At 27.2% G+C, this 22,669-nt stretch overlaps 2 protein-coding genes across 2 annotated transcripts in view; both read left to right on the top strand.

Annotated features, from left to right (window-relative positions):
* The window catches only part of LOC113364055, a gene marked incomplete in the record, with an annotated part of 63,038 nt that extends 62,510 nt beyond the window's left edge, over window positions 1-528 (top strand). Inside the window, 1 exon segment of the mRNA XM_026606513.1 lies at window positions 228-528. Coding sequence (XP_026462298.1) covers window positions 228-365 — 138 coding nt within the window.
* A 5,952-nt stretch (window positions 529-6,480) lies between these two features.
* The window catches only part of LOC113370649, a 219,443-nt gene continuing 203,254 nt past the window's right edge, over window positions 6,481-22,669 (top strand). The window contains exon 1 of the mRNA XM_026611347.1: window positions 6,481-6,682. Within this exon, the coding sequence (XP_026467132.1) occupies window positions 6,616-6,682 (67 nt within the window). The 5' untranslated portion in view covers window positions 6,481-6,615. The remainder of the gene's footprint in view (window positions 6,683-22,669) is intronic.

Raw genomic sequence — 22,669 nt, forward strand, 5'->3', positions numbered from 1 at the left:
CATGCCAAAATGTTCAAAAGCCTACAAAACGTAAAGATATATAAAAACTTTCATTTTTGATTTTTTTATGATTACTATAACTTACCCCATGGGAAGTTAAAAATATACTGAAATGAAAGATTTATCTTGTTTAAATATTACAAACAAGCAATTTCATATCACTACATTTAATTTATTAATTTAAGAATAATTGTTGGCAAAAATATAGCTTAATGTTTATTTTTTAGTTAACAAAAACTGCAATTAAAGATTTCAATCGCGGCCGTGCCTATTTAGCAGATATGGCAAGAAGAGAGAATGTGCCTGTTTACGAAGATATTTTGCTTGCAACACAGAAAGCAATTTCAATGATTAAAGAAGAATAACTTTCGTGATCTTGTAATATCACATACATAGAATCTCTATGTATTTTTATAATATCTGAAATGAGCAGATAACGTCTTACAAAAACTATATCGGAGAATATATTTTATATTGATATCAGTAACTTGTTCAAATATTTTAAAATAGGTTTAACAACATCCCTATATTTTTATAATAGGTTTTTTTATTACAAACTCTGCATTAAGTGAACTAATTATATAAATTTTATAAAATAATTGAATAAAACACTATAATGCAGGACTCAAGTAACTGATAAAATAATGCTTTGGAAGAACTAATTTAACATTTGCGTTGTTGTTTTAAATATAAAATTAAATAAATAATTTTATGAGCAATTTTTATACTGATTAGATAATTTATATTAAATACTATATCATTTGAAAATGAATAGTGATTATTTTAATAGCATTTTAAACACCTAAATGAAAATAAAAAATGTAAATCAGGGGACATTTTCATTCGAATGGAAATGTTATCATATGTGATTTATTTTAATAATGTAAAAGTTATTAGCTTAGTAATTTTACTAATATTTAGATAGCTTTGAAATATGAATATTTATAGATTTTATTACAAATTATTTAGCGATTTTAATTTAATTTAATTTGTTGATCTACCGTAAGTTTACAATGTACCTGACATTAATCTAAATAATATAAAGTTAGAATAATTTTTACATCGAAAGTTATGATGTTCATATCTTCACATAATTATTCATCATGAAGAAAAATGTTATATTTAGTTAATAAATTAATTCATTGTTATTTCCTATATAATCTTTAACTTAACTTGATATTATGAGTATGCTATGTTTATTTTATTAAATGGGAGATGTTTTTGTTTTGCTGTTAGCATCATTTATTTTGGTTTTCACGTTGTTCTAGCTCTAAAGAGCCATGATTAATATTTGCTGCACATATTCGTAACTGGAATAATAACTCATCACATTGCATGAGTTCTTTATGAACGTTTACCATTCTTTATGTAAAAACCAAAATAAACAGGTTGAAAACATTGTATTGTATATATGTTTGTATTGTGGGGTGCTGGTACCTCACGTATTGCTCTGAAAACTTTATGGAAATATGATGAATTTAACTGATAATCGTTTGTCAAACAATTTAATATTTTTTATTTACAAACACCGTTTGTAAAACATGTATAAATAGAAGAATAATATTTATAACTTTATAAAATTATGAATTAACTAAGTGAATAATATGTGAAATAATAATGTAATAGTTGTGAAGCAAATATGATGATATTTTAATATCACATGTTAATTTTATGTATGTATGTCGTTTGAGATTGTAACATTATTTAATGCAAACCGATTGAATGATTACTACTAGTGGTTCCATAGAAGACTACGTGCATAAAGAAAAAAACAGTTGAGCAATTGAGTGTCGTTGAAGATATATTCTTTCAGTACTTAATACTTGCATTTACAAAACCTCACATCACTGAATATAAATAAATTATTAATGTTTTACTCACATATTTTATTATATTTAATACAATGGAATCATTAAAGGTGATTAATATGTATATATTTTTATAAACAATATAAAAATTAATGAAATATTAAGACTTATTTACTAAAATATGACATTAATGCATTAACTGAATTTTAACAGTTTATTTTGTGAATTTATTTTAAAGTCTATACTTATAATTTATTTTAGTATTGTAACATATTCATAATCCTTATATTTTTTATTAAAAAAATCCTGAAAATTCTAACTTAAGACGAAGCATCACTTGCGAGATGTATTCTCTAGTGATTGAGTACAAATCTAAATTTATAATGAACTAAATGAATTATTAATAAATTGCTTAAATTAAAATATGTATTTGTTCAACCTTACTTTCAGTCTTGTTTGAATTGGTCATAATCATTATGGTATTCGCTGTGTATAAACAAATAAAGGGTCGTAGTGTTTCCCTCCCTAGTCACACGCCCCACAGAGGGGGTTTAATTTGATAGTTAATGGAAAAATAATTAATTTATTTGCGTTATTGATATATAATTTATTTAGATTTTTGTATGTGGACATAAACAATTTATTTATAAATAATACAATAGGGCTTCGCCTAAGAAAGATAAACATACATTAGGGTATATTAGGATAACTATTTTAAAGAGGGTTCAATAAAATTATTACATAAAGAAGAGAAGCAGAATGTTGATAAATTAAAAGAATTTATTAGCAATTATCAAAATATCGTATTAGGTCATCCTATAAATAATATTGTACTAGAGATCATCAAATAAGGAACATATCAGAGTTTTTTTTAATTCAAGATAAAATAATTTCATTGATAGTCATATTTAAGGGGATTATAAGAAATAATTATATGAAAAACATGCATTAATTATTATATAAAAAAATCAGAATTAAACTTCAGATTCACTTTCTGGTGTGTTATCTAAATCACAAGTCTTCAATACGATTCTTTAAGACGACTTATATTACAGATATACTTAGTTTTAAAATTATTTGATTTTATGGACCAAAAGTACTATTATTATTTGTAAAAAATCGCAATCAGGAATCCTTGAAATTATTACATAAAAAGGTTCTGCTGAAGAAATTTCTATCCCTTTCATACAAATAGTTCTATGTATTATTATTTATATTTATTTTTTTTGGAAATTTTTTTTTTCCGAAATCGATTGTTTCAAACCGTAAGTTTTTTGAATCATTTAAATCTGATGCTTAGTTCTCTCAAAAACTGCCATTTTTTGCACATTTAGCTCGGTATCTCCGAAACGGCTGGACCTGCCTTTGCCGAAAATTAATCGCCACTTTTCCCCGTCATTAGGAATGGAATGTTTTTAAGATCATTCAAATCGATTTTTTTTTGTTAATCAAGACAATTCAAATTGAATGCTCTCAAAAACTCAATTTCTATTTTCTGCACTCTTTGTCTCTCTATTAATAGGAATAGAATGTTTTTTGAACCATTCAAATCGGTTGATCCGTGCGCCCGAAAACGTGGACGAAAAATTGTATCCATACTGTGCGTATGACAAAATGTTCAGAAATTTTCAAAACGTGAAGAAATGTAAAAATTTTCAATTTCAATTTTTAGACGATTACAATAACTTACCTTACAGTTAAAAATACAAATTCAAATTCATATATTGCATACGTTTAATGAATTCATTGTAGGGGGTGTTACGAATAATTATTCAAAACATACAAGTTTATAAAATTGATTACCAATCGTTGTAAAGATTAGCAAGTGGAATTTATGGCGTTTTATAGTGTTGTATTTAGTACAATGTTTGGATTTGACCTGAGGTGTATAATAAACGACCTTTTCGCGTGTGACAGGGTTGGTAGATACTAATCCGACGGAGACCCTCACTAGGTAAATCAATATGCGAATGTACTACAATACGAAATATACAATAACTTTATTTGAGAATGAGATCCTTTCATAATCTATTCCTGTGAGATTAATTTTATAATTTATAATTGTTGGCATAACTGACACATTTTGCCATTTATTATATCTTGTACCATTTTTATTCATTGCGTATGTTGAACGAACGTTGGCCATTATTTTACCATCTAGGATAAGGGTCTATTTTCTTCACTGTGAAAAATTTGTTTGACAATCATATTATAATCGAGTTGGGAAAATAGCATAACACATTAATTATAAGTGTAAATATATTTATTATAAACAAGTGTAAATATAATATAATATTTAGATTAATAGCAGATCAGTTTCTTCAATTTAATCGTGTACGAATTGAAACATAAAATTATAATACAGAATCAGTTTTTACAGAGCACTATAAATTTGAACAAAGTAATTGAGCAAATTGGTTGCAAATTTATATTTCTTGTGAATAAATTAATAAATGTGTAAAGAGATACAAAATTATTATTTAATGGAAGCGTAGTTTGAAATTTTATAGGAATTTCAAAAATGTGGCTTGATGTTATTCATAGTTGCTCCCTATTCCAATAGCAACTAAAAAAAGGTACAGCAATTTTTCGTCCATTTAAGGTTTATATAGGTAAGAATTTATTTATATTAAAATGGATAATATAATTCGATATGGTTACAAAAGCAAAACAAATTCAGTCACTAATATGATTACAAAGTGCACATAATTTACTTCTATTCATTACTTTTGACGAGATTTTAAAAGTATGAGTTATGATAAAATGAAATTGATTTTATTTATTACTTCTTAAATTATTATTATTAACGCATTTATCTCATTTAGAATTTTGAAGCAACTTGTTTGGAACAGATATGGTCAGTAATAAATTATTAGCCAGGCGATGTTAAGGAGGTGACATGAAATTAACAGATGATTACAAAGAGAATTGTTAGATGAATGTAAGTAGATCATATATAAGAACATTTGTTTCTTTTATTATATAATATTTATAATCTTAAAAAATACTTACCTGATCTAATATCCAAATATTAAGTAAAAATCTCCAATATTTTTGTCTAATTTTTGTAATTATAATTTTCATTTTAGATTTTTTGCGATTACGGAAAGTTAAAAAGGTTCCGCTCAAGAAATTTCTATCAATTCCATATAGATTAGGATATATCCAAATATATGATATATATTATAAAAATACAAATACAAATTTATATATTGAAAATTATCATTGCGATCTACGTTTAATGAATTCATAGTGGGGGTGTTACGAATAGTTATTCAAAACATACAACTTTATAAAATTACATTTTTGTAATTATATCAGAAATAATACAGCAATAGCAAGTATTTTAGCAGAAATGTATGGATATAAAAAAAATCATCGAATTTTTTTTATGTAACGATTATTGAAACACAACTCGTATATATTAAATGAACGGCAAATTCAAGAATTTACATAAAACTATAATATATATATATATATATATATATTTATATATATGTATATATATATATATATATATATAAATTTGGTGACTATATGTATGATTGCAATAAACTCCAAAACTACTGAACAAATTTTGTAACTTCATATAATATAGTCTAACCAAAAGGATAGAATAGTTTTTATCTTAATTATTGATCTCAATATTTATTATTGCAAATTAAATGTTTATCATACGACTTTAGTGTATTTATAGGTATTGGTGGTTTTGCATCTTAGTGGCTGAATTAAATATTATTTAAATCGATTTTTTTAAATTAGAAAATAAATTCTATTTAACCGAGAAAATATTAATTTGATTGTATCAAAAAATTAGTAAAGAAAACTATTCAATCAATTAAAAAAAATATTATTTAACTTTTAGTTAATTATTTTATTTTTAGATTGTTTTGTCATTAAACAATGTCTCTAAATTTGTGTCCGTGTTTTTTCCCGATTTGAATTTGTTAACGAACTGAATGATAACACACGTACAATGTAGAAATAAATAAATAGTTATTTATTTATTGTTTTGAAAATTGTTTTTTATTTTGGCTATTTGGCTTCAAATATCTAATCAAATAAATATTTACTCTAATAAAATATTTTTTTTAGTTAATAATTGACAGTAAAGATCATCTTATATAGTTTTTAAAAATATTAAAAAATATGCTGTTGTAATAAAAACTCTGTTGTTTTTTTATAATTCTATTGTGATTCGAAACATTCTGTTTTTCTATTCCCATTTGTTTTTACGGTTCGCTGGCTGAGGCCAGCCCTGTCCCTCGGCGTCTTCAGACGGAGGTATGTACTAGCGGCGGTGCGGTGTTGCAGTCTACCGTGAAACGTGCAACTCACCTAACGCGCTCATGATTTGATTTCGAATAATATTCAATACTATATATTATTTTCAAGATAAATTCATACATTTGACAGAAGAGACTTAACGTTGTTTACAAATATAAAAGTCTGAATAGTGCCTTTGAAATTAGTAGTTTCTTAAGATTGTGAACCCGTTGCACGCACGGTGTATTCTTACAGGTGTTTTGAAGAATCGTTCAGTATAATAAAAAAACTGGCTAATTAATTTAGCTGCTAGATAAGTTTTATAAGACAGTTTATTATTAAACAAATGTGTTTTTGTGATTTTTACAAAATTTTAATATTTTATGACTGTTTTGTTTTCTACGTTTAGACAGTGATTAATGGTCAATGAATGGATCATTGCATAAAATTGTAAAAGTGTTCTTCACATTTTGGAAATGTTTAATTATGTTAAAATTGTGAAATTGTATAAATCATTCAGTGCTAATATATTATAAATAAAATGGATGGTCTTAGCGTTGACTGGGGGTCTGGAGGACCTTGGTTACCTGCTTATGGATTAATTGGTGGTAAGTGAAATTATTTTTGTTTGATTATTTATAAATTAAATTAAAACTAAATTTATGAATTAAATTACTTGACGATACATAGAGAGTGATTTAAAATTATATACACTATAAATTATTAATTAATTCAAATTTAAAATGAATCAAAATTTGAATTAATGCCCAATTTTAACACGTAATTTTATTTTTGAATTGGTTTTATATCCGAAATTTGATTAAAAGTGGCGTTTAATTCAGATTATCATATTTTAATATTTATATACTATAAATGCTATAGCATCCATGTCAAGTATTACGCCATGTATTCAAGCTAATTAGTAACTAAAGAATTCTAATACCTAAAGAATCAGTTAGTCATTCGTTTGAATGCTATATTCATGCCAATTTGATGAATGCTATAGCATACACTATAAATATGTATTAAAAACAACCTGTTAAAAAGTTTGTAAATTGAAAATGAATCAAAATTCGAATTTAACACGTTCCCGGACAGTAAAAGTTTCAATGACAGTCGTTATATTTTTAAATTGGTTTTGATATCCCAAATTTGATTAAACAAGGGTGGTCAGATTATCATATTTTAATATGCTATGAATGCAATAGCATTCATGTCAATTATTACGCTTCTATTTTACGCAATGTGCTTGTCCAAGCTAATTAGTAACTAAAGAATTCTAATACCTAAAGAATCAGTTAGTCATTCGTTTGAATGCTATATTCATGCTAATTTGATGAATGCTATAGCATGCACTATAATTATGTATTATTAAAAAAGAATAAAAATTCGAATTTAACACGTTCACGAATAGTAAAAGTTTCAAACATTGACAGTCGTTTTATTTTTAAATTGGTTATGATCCCCCAAAATTGATTAAATAACGGTTATAAGGGTGGCCAGATTATCATATTTTAATATGCTATGAATGCAATAGCATCCATGTCAAGTATTACGCTTCTATTTTACGCAATGTGCTTGTCCAAGCTAATTAGTAACTAAAGAATTCTAATACCTAAAGAATCAATTAGTCATTCGTTCGAATGCTATATTCATGCCAATTTGATGAATGCTATAGCATACACTATAAATATGTATCAAAAACAACCTATTGAAAAGTCTGTAAATTAAAAATGAATCAAAATTCGAATTTAACACGTTCACGGATAGTAAAAGTTTCAAACATTGACAGTCGTTTTATTTTAAAATTGGTTTCGATATCCCAAACTTGATTAAACAACGACTGTAAGTCTGTAAGGGTGGTCAGATTATCATATTTTAATATGCTATGAATGCTAATTACTAACTAAAGAATTCTAATACCTAAAGAATCAGTTAGTCATTACCTTGACAGGTATAATAATTACAAAAACGTAAGATCATATACCTACCATTAAATTTAATATTTTTTTTATTCTCTTTATTGAATTACAATCTGTCTTTACAAAAAGGACGACATTCAGTAATTTTGATGATATATGAAATATTAAACATTAGATCCAAAAGGTTACGCAGTAGTAAGCCTTTTCAATTTTGATATATTAAAATTAAAATTTAACATTGGTTTTCAAATTTGAATGATATATTAATGCCAATGGAATGAATGCTGTAGCATTCACGTCCGCGCACGTAGCGATATAAATATTTGAAAATACAAGTGCATCAATTCTGATAATTCTTTTTATTCAGACGAAATCTTCTATTCCAATAAGAATCTCACTTGCAATAATAACAATATTTAAAAAAAATTCAATAAATCCAATGATCTAAATATGTATATATAACAATTGCATTAGGTAGTATGTGTACTACTATGTAATCGTATTAAATACATATTTGTTATTTGAAATAATGACAAGTCTAGCTCTCGAGACGAACGAGTTTTTTTCTAATGGTAAATATACCGGCTCAGAAGTCTCAGAACTCGTCGAACTAGTTTCTAGGTGTCTTTTAAACCTGAAGACATTTTATGCCTCTAAGATTCCTCTTACGTTCTACTAAACGGAATTGTATGTTCCAAATTCATTTGAAGACGAATTTTACTATAATAGAATTGTGTAATTAAATTATTTAAATATATATTTATACATATACTAGGGTGGTCCTTAATATGGATATTTTCCAATTGTTTTTCTACTACTAAATTTGCCTAATTACGATTTAGATATTTCATTTTTTTAATTTCCAAATAATCAATTGCATTTTACCGGCCTATCTGCTCTATAAAATAATTAAAGAATACATATCTCTCAACAAAAAATTTTCAATATAAACAAATAATTCATTCAAATGTTATGAATGACATTCTTTTCGGATTTATTTGTGCACGAAATCTAAATAAAGCATTGTTCGCTCTTGAATTCAATAAACAAAAAACATCTCGACGAATATTTGATCTTTCCATCTCACATCCTTAATATGCAGACGACATTGTAGGCGTTTTTTAATAATTATATATATATATATATATATATATATATATATATATATTAGGGTGGTCCTTAATATGGAGTTTTTCAAACTTCTTTTCTCCCAGGGATTAAAATGCTTCGAAAATGATACAAAAATCTTCTGAAGGTTTTAGCTCTTAACAATAAGCTTTATAATAATAATAGCTCTTTAAGATAGTCCACAATTCAGCCAAAGTTTGTTATGGAAATAACATGGGTAAAATTACATTTGTTTTTTATAATTTTATCACTTACCGACAAGTGAATCAAACTTTTGAATAACATTGTATTTGCTTATTTTGATCATAAATAAAAATGCGCAAAAATTTGATATATTTTATAAAATAATTAGTTCCCAAGCAAATAATTATAGAACCAAGAAATTTTGGTTGGAGTGAGGACTATCTTGAAGTTAATATAAAATACTAAAAACTTTCAGAATTTTTTTTATCAATTTGAGCCCCTGGGAGCACATAATTGTGTTATATATATTATGTTTTGAAAATCTAAATAACATACCGATGAAAGATAACTAAATCGCACGTTTACGGAGATTTAAAACTCTGAATAAGCAGAGAATTTAATTATAAAAGTATAATTTCCATAAAAAATGAGTATAGTTTTAGAACTTGAAATTAATACACTTGCAACCTTGAATCAATAAACTAATTTGCCTAATTACATAATAGGGTACATATATTTTATGTACCTTAAGCTTATAAATGTAAGATAAATTATTACCTGAAGCATCTTGCATACTTTTCTCATAACAAATAATATTCATTAGATATTTTGCAATATTTTAATTGATAAATTTATAAATTTAAAATTATTGGTTCTAACTTGGACAACTAAAATTTCTCAATTTATGATTTTTCAAGCCACAAAACTGTAAACCAATTTTTTATGGAAATTATACTTTATACGAAAGTTCGAATCATTTAAAATGAACGACTTCTTCGGTGTTGGTTTATTTTGTCGATATTTTACATGTTAATTACCATTTCTGCATTTTGTTTAGAACTTAAAAAAATAATTTACCTTTATTTTTAGCTTTTTTCAACATATTTTCTTATTGTTGGTTCAATCTTTCATATGCTATATATTACTATATATAATTTAGATTCGCTAGGACATGATTCGATGAAGTGTAAGATTTTAATTGCTAGTGTAACGACCATATGAGACAAATAAAAATCGAATTCTATCATATTGATTTAAAATTTAAACAGAAGAAGATGCAGAAATTTATCGTTCAATGGCCATATTAGCTTTTACATATATTTTAAATAGTATTAATTACAAAAAATAATATTTTAACAAAATATATGTGAAAACTAATAAGGCCATTGAACGATTCATTTCTACATCTTCTTCTGTTCGTCTGCCTCTGACTTGGTATCTCGATTCCAATTTCCATCGTCCGATCAGTACAGGAGATATTTGCAAATTTCGTATCTGATCATTTAATGGTTATTATTTGTTACCACGTTTAATACTTACATCGAAGGTGAAAGTAGAATTAGTACTAGGAAAGAAAAGAATTTAGCACGCAACACTCCTACGCTTGAATGGAACCACTGTTGTTTCGCGTCCGGTATGTTTAATATTCGTAAAAATTCAATTCTGTAATTACAATTTCCGTTATTCAAATAACTGGCTCGATATTCCTTCAGCTTGTTTCTTACTTTCCAAATTTATGTACTCAATAAACGATTGTAATTCTCAGATTATGGGATAAGATTATCGCTTGTGCTTCGTGTCATAAAATTTTTGAATTGCGCATTTTGACTTTAATTTTTGTAGCAAATCTGCCTCGGGGTTAATCCAAACCGACTTGCCAAACAATTCATATTCCATTAAAACATTTCAATTTTAAAAATCTCTGATAATGGTCAAAAGAATTTGTATTTTTAAAGTGATTTTAATTTTTTTTTAGTTTTATTTATTGTCCATTTAAGACTGGTTTAAAAATTACTATATAATAAAAAAAACAATATTCTTAGTGGTTAGATCTATAGACGCCTCGGACAGACCGATGTCAAGCAATAGTGACATCAGTTTTCACTTAAAAATACATTGTTCCAAACGGCACTTAATGTCTCTTTAAGCTTTTATTGACATTAAAAATATATAATTTTAATTATATTGGAATCAAAACTAGTTTTAATACTCTATAAGCTTTTGTGATGTTCTATAAACTACATGCAAGCTCTTCTCATAGTTAAAAAATAGGACTATTCACTTTGGCGATATAAATATCAACTTCTCAAATATGAACAAATTTTCTAAATTTTTGTATGTAAAGATAATTATTTTATAGATTGGTCCATGATTTGTTTTCGTTTTAAATTACATTGTATGCATATTATATAGCTTGTATATTTGATATTCATTATGAACGTAAAAAATAATGGGCCCATGTTGAGTTAAAATTAATTAGAATTAGAAGTAAGAAAATGAATTAAAAAAATAATGTTGAATACATAAAGAAATGCTGTAGGTGGCTAAATGTTCACTGTAAGCGAAGCCAATAAAAATTAAATAAAAGGCAGGCCCATGAGCTAAGTTTAACGCCAACTAGATTCAGAAAAGAATACTTTACACGAATGCAAGCGATTTTCTATTGACATTTCACACCAATGGACTATTTTCAATTGAAATGTTTGGTCTACAGTTCCAAGTTAAAATTGATAATAATACTGCATGATATCAGGTTATCCAGGATCAAACTCACGACTCTGTCCACACAAGGCAGTGCGCTTAATTGTCACGCCATGGAACATCTTACTAACGTATAAAATATTATTTTCATCTGTTAAGTAGTATTTTAAACGTATTTTAGTTAAATTAAACTAAAATAATCTTTGTAAAATATTGTCTGAACACCTAGACTAAATGTAATGAATCATTTAATGCAACTTGTAAAAATTTAACATTAGCGAAAAAGAAAACAGGAAATTTCAGACTGAAATATTTGATTCATATTCAATTCATGAGCAATGCATTTAATAATGAAAATCACATCCGTTTTAATTGTTGTTTTGATAATGAATTATTGAATTCTAATCAAATACACAGTTTGGGCACATATACAAATATATATTTTTGATTCTAATAAAATGCAATAAAAAAGTAGAAGAATAATTACGAAAATTATTACAAAATTTTTTTTTTTTTTTTTTTTTTTTGTTACAATTTATTTTTGTTAATCAAGACTTTAATGTCTTATTTACAAAATTGATATGAGCAAAAAAAAATACAAAAAAACAAAAAATGCAATACATTGAACATAAAATGAAAAAAGTTAAAATAAAAATAAAATTAAAACAGTAATACAAAAATAATAACATAAATTAACGATGACGTGATGATGTATGCCGCGTACTACGTCAGGACGCGTGCAGACATTGGGCTAGGTGTTTGGTAGATCGGAAGGCCATTTCTTGCTCAATCTTCTTATCGGTCTCTGAATCGCTTGAATTGTAGGATTTGTATGCTGGATTAATTTGTTGTTGAAAGATGAACTTCTAATCTTGATCATTTCGTTGACCGTTGAGATTTTCAAATCCTTATGTAGGCAAAAATTCGAAATATACCAAGGCGCATTAGTAAGGATACGCAGAATTTTATTCTGGCACCTTTGAATGATGTTTATGTTAGATTTGCATGAGCAACCCCATAGTTCGATTCCATAAGTCCAAATGGGCACTATGATAGTTTTATACAAAAGTACCTTGTTATCGAGAGAGATTTCAGATTTCCTTCCAAAAAGCCAGTAAAAATCTTTTATTTTCAGTTGGATTTGTTTCTTTTTATATTCAATGTGCGTTCTCCATGTCAATTTTGAATCAATGTGCATGCCTAAATATTTAACAGAATTGCATAGTGGAATTATTGAATTGTTCATGATGATAGGTGGACTGTTGTGATGTTTTAGAGAAACAATTATGTGCTGAGATTTTTCGATATTGATTTTGATATTCCAATCTAAAAACCATTCTTCGAGACTAGATAAATAATTTTGTAACTGACAAGTTGCTGTTCTAATATCGGAATTGCATGAAATAATTGCTATGTCATCGGCGTAAGTGCATATGGTTAGAAGATCATCTGTGGGCATATCGTTTGTGAAAAGAAGATAAAGTACAGGGCTTAGCACACTGCCCTGTGGTACCCCGCATTCTATATTTCTGATGCTCGAAGTCACATCTTTAATTTTGATTCTAAATTTTCTATTAAGCAAATATGAGCTTAAGATATTGAAGTAGTTTGGAAAAGTTGTTTTGATTTTATATAGGAGTCCTGAGTGCCAAACCTTATCAAAAGCCTGACTAACATCTAAGAATACGGCTACGCTGTGTTCCTTTCTATTCATGGCTTCAAGAATACGAGACACCGTTCTGTTGCATTGTTGAATTGTAGAGTGATTTTTTCTGAAGCCAAACTGATGGTGAGGAATCCAACTATCATTCGGATGATCTTCTGACAATCTCTGCAACAAAAGTCTCTCTAAAATTTTCGATAATATCGATAAAAGACTGATAGGACGGTATGAACTAGCAGTGTGATGGTTTTTGTTTGGTTTAGCGATCATAATAATTTCTGCAGTCTTCCACGCTGTGGGCCAATAGTTGTATTGAAGTATGGCGTTGAAAATATTTGTTATATATAAAATACCTTTTGTAGGCAATTCTTTTAACATCTTTGGAGTAATTTTATCCATACCCGGCGAAGATCTATTTTTTATCCTTTTTATTTCACATAAGACATCATTTGGTGAAAAATGTCCTAATGGTGTAGAATGTATGGGTTGATTTACGAAATTGTTAATTAAATTATTCTGGGAAATATTTCGAGCGCTAAAAATGCTACTTAGATGATCAGCAAATGCCTCCGCTTTTTCTTCGTTGCTTTTTGCCCAAATGAATCCGTTTTGGTTGGTTATTTTCAGAGGAGGGATTTGTTGTAGGGGTTTACTTTTGTTTCTGATTGGTTTCCATATGGAATTATCGTATCTATTTAGCTGCAATATATACGACCTGAATGTACAATTCTTCCATTCTTTCATCTTTTTCCTCAGCGTGTTATTGAGATGATTGAGCGATGTCTTATCCGTTGGTAGATGAGAATGTTGCCAGGTACGTCTTGCTCTTCGTTTCTGTGCAATTAGCTTCTTAATCTCTTGCGGAATTATTAGATTATCATTTCTTGGAATAATGTTCGGGGTGATCTGCTTGGTTGTTTCACGTACAATCTCAGAAAAATAATCTATATTATTTTCTATATCAATAACGCTTGTAGGCCTAAATTTTGGAAATAATTTTGAATCAAGTATGGATTTGAATTGAATCCAGTTAGAAAGATTGTTGTGTAGAATATGATTGTTGATAACTGGAGTAGGAAATGTGCTAAACGTCACAAGTATTGGAGAATGATCTGAAGAGAGATCGTAACTAGATTCAACATTGAGATTTGAAAGATCAATACCTTTCACAATAAAAAAATCTAAAAGGTCTGGAACTTTAGTAGGGTCAGAAGGCCAATAAGTTGGACTGCAAGTTGAAATAAAGGAGAGGTTATTTTGCCCTATGGCTGCATGAAGAATCTTTCCTTTGGCTGTAGTCAGTCTAGAACCCCAGGCAATATGTTTACAATTAAAATCACCACCAATGATAAATTTATTACCTAATTGAGAGAAAAATGAAGAAAACTGAGCACAAGAAATTTTGAATCTTGGTGGACAATAAACAGCAGAAACACAAAAATTATATAAATTTGTTTCAAAAGAAATTTGAGTTGCTTGTAGAAAATCATCAGAAATATTTGGTAGAACAAAATGCTTTATATTATTTTTGATTAATATAGCCGAACCGCCGCGAGCCCTGCCACTTGGGTGATTTGAATTATAAGTACTGTAGTTATAAATTTTAAAGTAGTTTTTTTCAGTGAAGTGAGTTTCTGAGATTAATAAGATATCTATTAAGTTTAACTTTAAAAAACATTCTACTTCATTTTTGTGAGGTATTAAACCGTTGGCATTCCATTCAGCAATTTTAATTATTTTTGCCATTGCTTTTGTTGTTGACTAACGTGGATAACATATTTATTATTATGGTGTTCTGTTGCAAAAGCTGATTGAAGATATTTTTAAATTCTAAAATAAGTGTTGCTAGAGAATCAGAATCGGGATTTGAAGGTGAATGATTAGAAGCAGAGTAATTGTTTTTTGCAATGTCTGCATAGGATGAATTTTGAATTGTTGGATTTAAGGCCGGAGAAATGTTGTTTATTTTATTATTAGAATTAGAATTATTAGAATTAATAAAATTTTGATTATTTGGATTTGGATTTATGACTGATTGATTTACTGGAGTTTTGTTTCTTTGTTCTTTAATTTTTTGGAAGTATGAGCAACCGCGATAATTAGCTGGATGAGCACCGTCGCAAAAATAACAACATGCCGGAGCATTCGGATCTTTGGTACAAGCTATAGTATTATGATTGTCACCGCATTTTAGGCAAGCAAATGGTCTATTGCAGTATTTTTTGGTGTGATTAAAGAGTTGACAGCGAGTGCATTGTATAATGTTGTTGGACTTTCTCGGTGGTTCGACGCGTATTATGCAGTTGAATAATTTATAAATGTTATAAATATTTTTGTTATTTCTATTTGGTTCCAGATCAACAAAAAACATATTAAGAGGTTCTTTTGTTATTCTATGTCTAATATTTAGGATATTACGTACGACATGACCCTGTTTTAATAGTTCTAATTTAATTGCATCTGTGCTTGTCGAAAAGTGTACATTTCTAAGAACAACCCTATAAGCCTTCTCTTCTTTTAATTGATATGTATGATATACGGCATTAGTTTCTTTTAGATGTCTGGATAAAGTTCGAAAATGGTCGACAGAATTACATAGAATTTTAAATGTATTGTTAGCTAAACTTCTCAGGAAATATTGATCATGCGGAATTATTTCATTTAATTGATTAGACATATCATTAATATCGTCAACTCCGTAAATAAATATTGGAGGGGGCTTACTGACTGGGGCCGGTTTAACTAAGTTGTCATCATTAGCTGTGTCTATTGTTGAAAGGGCCGAAAATCTGTTTTGAATTTTGACATCTATTCCTAATGGTTCAAATGAAGTTTTTCTTTTTTTGAAATTGACTACTTGCCATGAATTAGGAGGTTTCTTGACATCAGAATGTGGTTGAGTGAGGCTTGTAGATGCATTATTACTAGATGATATTACTTCCTGTCTTGAGTCAGAAACTGATGAAGTTGAACGCAGCGAGACCTTTTCCGATGTAAACATATTGGTCCGACCTTCTTCGCGAGGTATCTTGCTGTATTTGCTGGATCCAATAACGGTCTTTCGTAGTTTTGGGATTTCTGATGGTTTACTGTCCGATTCCATATTCGCTTCTATATCTTGATTGAAATGTAAGACATTTTTTTGATTCCACAAACGCACATTAGAATCTCGATTATGTATGGTTTTTTGTAAGCAATTATTTAATTATCTGTACACTTTTGTAAGCTTTTCATGCAATTTTAATAAACCGTAAAATTCAATCTGACATGCACTCATTACAAAATTTGAAAACAGATTTATATAATATATGTATACGAATTTAACCGAAATTATTCTTTTACTTTTTTATTGCAATCGCTATTTTGGATTTTGTAAGGTAAATGAGCTTTAATGATTAATCATCTAGCAATTAACTAAGTAAGAAATTTGTATATTTTTAATAATGAACTAATGAAAAAAATTAGTGCAAAATGAAGATATTTTTTCAGTACTATTAAGTGTTTTTTTTCCAAAGAATTTATACCGTAAAATCAGAAACAAAATTGAAATTTATTTTTTTCATTAAAATAATAGCTGTGAAATATATTCATTTTTTTTTATTCAACGTACAAGTATTTTTGTCTTTAATTAGAACGTTTTGTTCCAAGCATCAAACTGTATTAGATAAAAATTGCAAACATGTGGCAAAACAAGAGACAAATGATATCACATGTATTTAATGAATGGAATTTAATTCTGATAACACTAACGCAAAACTTATCTGTGCGGATTACATTTTTAAATTTTTATCAAGTGGATAATGTATAATCAATGTAATAATGTAACAAGAAAAATTATAATATATATATATATATATAAGTTAAATATAATATTTTTTTAACAATATTTCAATATTAATCAGAAAGTTAAATTTTGCAAGCATGAATCAGCAATTGTGCTTAACATTAATTACATTACATACAATTTTTTTTACATCAAATTAATTATTTTTGTTAAATTATTGTTCAGTTGGAAATGTTGATTAGACTTATGTTAGGAAAAAAAAGTAAAGAAAATTTAACTCGCCTTATATATGTTAATTACAGAAATTTGATAAAAGAATGGTTGGAAAAAATATGGAGTAGTATTCTTATTGGAACTAGAATTAGTATCATCGAATATTGATGATTCAAGACGAAAGCTTATTCAAGAACTCAATTAGATTTAGAATTAATTAGATTATTTAATTGTCTTATATAATGATGATATTAAAGATCAACAACAGGAACTTCTGTCATCGTTCCGGATCGTTGAAATTATACGACCAAAAATCATGACTTCCCAGATTCAATTCCTAAGATCTATGAATGCAAATCACGTAGCAAATATGTAATAAAATGCAATAAATAAAACCGCGATTTTTTGTTGGAAACTCTATTTTAGAAATCAAATTAAGTTGGCAATTTCTAATACAACATTAAATACCATCAAACCGCGCCGCACTAGTGTTCTGTGTGCAACAATAAATAAATGCTCTTCATTCTGATTGAAATTTACTTTCTCGACTTTTTATATTATGATTTATCTTTCAAATAAAATCTGAAACGTACATTCTATTAATAATAGTTGACAATAATAATAGATTCTATCAATATTTATAATTTCGCGTGTGTTCAATTTTGCAGATTACATCTATAGGTATTTTTTGTTCGGTGTGAGAGTGCGACATTGTAAAAGCTAAAGTTAATTTTAAACTTTCACGTTTAAAAGTAATTAAAATAATTTATTCACGGTGTTAATTTGTCTAGTATTAGGATAATTATAAAAATTATTATTGATTATATTTTTTATATATTAGTTTTTATAGTAGAGTTAAAATTATAATCGACAAAGTACGAAATGTAAATCAATAAAAAAATTACTTTCTCAGACAATGTTTAACATGCAACATGTAGAAAAAATAGAAAGAAAATTTAATTTAAAATTTAATGCATTAATTTTTTTTACTCATTTGACTTGGTATAAGTACATTAGACGTTCCAGTATTTAGACTTAAATCAAAGACAAAATTTGGTTATATATCTTAATACATTTTATAAATCTATGTTGTTTGATATTTTAAATATATATATAGAGAGAGCATTGTATATTCTGCTCTCCATTAATAATAATTTCAGATTAGTTAAAAGTGATATCTTTAGCTTCTTAAAACTTAATTAACTAAACTTAATTAAGCAAAAGCAAAATTACTAAGCGATTGAGTCAATCATTTAATTTATTTTATTTGTATCGAAAGTGCTAAAGAAATTATGAAATTTATTATATGGTCAAAGTGAAGAATAAATAAACAGCACTATTTTTGCTTCAAAAATTTAATACTTGGTACTATAAGTATACATAACTTAAGTGAAAGAAAAACAATCTGGAGTTTTTCTATGGTGCATTCCTATATTTAATTAAGTACATGAAAATACCAAGAGGTATTTATTTCTTACTTTTCATGTAAAGATATTGAGAAATAATTATGAATCATTTTTATCAATAAATTTATTTTAACAATATTTATCAATAAAACAATTAACAACAATTTTAATTTTCTTAACCGACATTCAGTAAATGCCTTGCTGATGACATTATGAATAGTTTAGACTATTTCATTTATTTTTAATATTTTTACTGACAGATTGCTATATTTCTTTTCACGTACAGAAAACCTAAGATTTTTTAATAATGTGATTAAATTAACACAGTGGTTTCCAACCTATGGTGCGCGCCTTCTCAAGGGATAAGCATACAGGCAAAATACTATTTTCGAGAATAAACTAAAAATTTTAAAATGATATAAAAATTGATAAAATAAATAATTATTATGTGTATTTTTACATAACATTGCATATTAAATTGTAGGCTGATAATTAAATTATCATATCAGTTTAGTATTTATGAAATTAAATTGTTAAAGACAAACTAAGGTGAGCCCGGTATCAAAACGTTGAAATCCACTGAAAAATATGTTTTTTCATATCAACTTTATATCATATGTTCCACTATTTATCTTACAGCCTATACACTAAAGTTTCCCGTTTTCTTTTTCGCTTATATTTACAATTTTGTTAAATGATTCATCACATTTGGTCCAGTATGTTCAGACAGCATCTCTTTCAGTCGTCATAATTGATGTAATGGCAAGTTAATCCATATGCTAACACAATAAGCAAACAAAAATTTCAAATGGAAAAAACAGCTTTTCGATGACGCGAAGAACTAATTCCGACATACAAAATTAGAGAACAAATACGAAATTTAATTTCTGTAATTGGATAGAATGAAAATGCTATAACGAACCAATTTGAGATATTGAATTAAGATGCATTTGGGGGACTAAAATAAATGGTATTTTAAAAATAGAACTGATATAAATTCATCGCATAGGTAAAATTTACTGTAGCAGAGCATAAGAACGAAAATACAAGTGTTTTTCAAACCAATTTGAACAATATTCAATATTATATTTTGGTTTCAATTTTTGACGAATAAAATCTAAACAGATTTAACTATTACATTTTAATTATTTCAATTGTTTAAAGATATTGTAGCAAATTTTGAAAATGTGTGATGAGTTATTGAAAATTATAGAAAGTATAAATATCTAAGATTTATATCAATAATTAACAACCAACTCTCTATACATGCAAATTTCAATTGTTTAAAAGTATTGGTAAAAAATTAAACTAGCGGGGTGCATGGCATCGTGCCTTAAGGCAAATTGCTGCAACTTCCCGTACTGTAATTAAACATCTTGGTACGAACCCAAAAAAAATTACACAAAATGTGTACACATTATTAAAATCTCTAGAAAATATCTGATAATTTAATGTACCTAATATGTCCAATGAACATTTTGACTGCCAAATGACATTTTTTTAACTTATTTTTATTGAGAGTCGATAACCGCAGGACCTGCTGTCCCACAAATTTAATCAGTTCTTCATCTTGTCAATACAAGTAAAATGTTTTTTGAATTACTAAAATCGGACACTCTGTTCTCTTAAAAACTGAGTTACCGTTTTTGGCACTTTTTGCCCCGTACCTCTGGAACGAATAGACCTGTTTTTGCCAAAAACTAATTACCCCGTCTCCTTATCAATACGAATAGAATGTTTTTTGAATTATTTAAATCGATTGATTTGTGTTCCCGAAATCGTCGACGAAAATTTGTATCTGCACACACACACATCAATTTTTCTAAAGGTATGCCAAAATATTCAGAAACCTTTGAAACGTAAAGATATATAAAAATTTTCATTTTCGATTTTTTTGCCATTACTAGGTATAACTTACCCTACGGGAAGTTAATAATTTCTTTTTTTTTTTTTTATTTTGGATAAATTTACATCTGTCCAATGGACATTAGGTAAATTTTATGGATAACAAAATAACAAGAGGCTGTCTGCAAAATAAACTATTGAATGCTTGAGAGAGTGCACAGTTGCAGGGAAGTTTAATAATTAGAATTTATCTACATATTGCAAATCTTTTCAAATTGACAAATGAGCACAAATTCTGCGTTAATATAAATTAAAATATCTTTTTTATATCCATAGATGATTGTCTATTAATCACAATTAATATTTGTTTATGAACCAAAGTCTCTCGAAGATTTGCACGTATGCTTTTCATTCTCAACAACTCCAAGCAATTTAACACTTCTCTTAGATTTAATTAACGATATAATATAATCTCGATTTGACCTAAGGCGTTCAGTTACGATTAAATCGTGCCCAATAATTGTGGCCATTCGAATCAAGGCAGACAGCAAAAACTAATCTATAAAACAGTTATGCAAATAATAACTCAAAACTACAGTTAACATCTTCTGGTACAGAATTATAGACTGTTAGAGTCTGAGATTGACCCAAATGCTCGTTCGTATAAAATATAAATGCTTCGTGGTTCTCGATTGCCATACATTCTGTCTATTTCGTGGCAAATTAGTAATTTGATATACTCGATTACAATTTGTTTATGATCTTGAAGAATATTAATAGAAGTCGTAATACTAAACGTATTGTGTAGAGCTAATTGTGTTGCTAAATAAACCTGGAAGTTTCTTCAATGAATAGTAAAATTTTAATAAATTACGCATAAATTATGTTTATAATAAACTTCTGTTAAGATGACGCTGCAAAGCCTTTTGGTATCAAAATTATGACAATGCTTCTTTAATTTAGTATTTATTTTGTTTAACATTTAAAAGTGATGCAAATGATATTTTCCAAAAATTTTCCAAAATTGTTTTAAATTTTATGCATCAATGATAAAAGTCCTGGCAAGGAGCAGGGTGCTAGATTCGGCCTAGGTGATATCTATTCATAATTAAAAATATAAATCTAGAGGTAATCCAAGTAAAAATTGCTCTTTCCTGGTAGACTGCATCATATCTATAATTAAATTTAAATAACTTTATTATGAAAAAATCTATGAAATAGAAATAAGTCATTAGTTTGGTTACCTTCTAAGGCGTTGGCAAGGAAAAGGTTCATCACAAAAGCTTTTAATTTTTTTTATTTTTGTTCAAGAAAAAAATATATTATCAAGCAATGATATAACTTTGTAATCATATACACAATCCTTAAAAATCTCAAGAGTTACACTTGGAAGAAAATGACATCAGCATACTAATCAAATCAATTACATATATTTATCATACGTTAGTTTAGTTCAACGAGATATAACTTTGCCAATACATTAACAATATATATAATACACATATATACATATATATATATACATATATATATACATTTATACATATATATATATATATATATATATATATACATATAAATTATATGATGACATAACGCTCATTGTGTCTATGAGAACTACAATCTAATTCAAACTACTACTCATAATAAAGAACACTGTATAATAATATTCAATTAGAGATTTGGTAATTTGAAAAATCAATTGCCTTAATAAAATGCTGAACAAAAATTGTATTCATAGCAGTATCTATTCATAAAAATTCTATAAATATTCCTAAGCTATTCTAATATCAATAATTATTATCCGGAGCTATTCTCATATTTGAGTAATTTTTTAGAGGACTTACTAAATTATCTTCCACTCTTAGTATTTTTTTTACAATAATGATACTATCAAAAACCATACATTTCCAAACATTGTAAAAGTTACCTCTAGTAATTTTTTAACATTTATTTCAAAATGATTATTT

Source organism: Ctenocephalides felis, unplaced genomic scaffold (assembly GCF_003426905.1).
Source record: "Ctenocephalides felis isolate EL2017-DRISC unplaced genomic scaffold, ASM342690v1 CF-g0.4_SCAFFOLD_00845, whole genome shotgun sequence".
NCBI classification, from domain to species: Eukaryota; Metazoa; Arthropoda; class Insecta; order Siphonaptera; family Pulicidae; genus Ctenocephalides; species Ctenocephalides felis.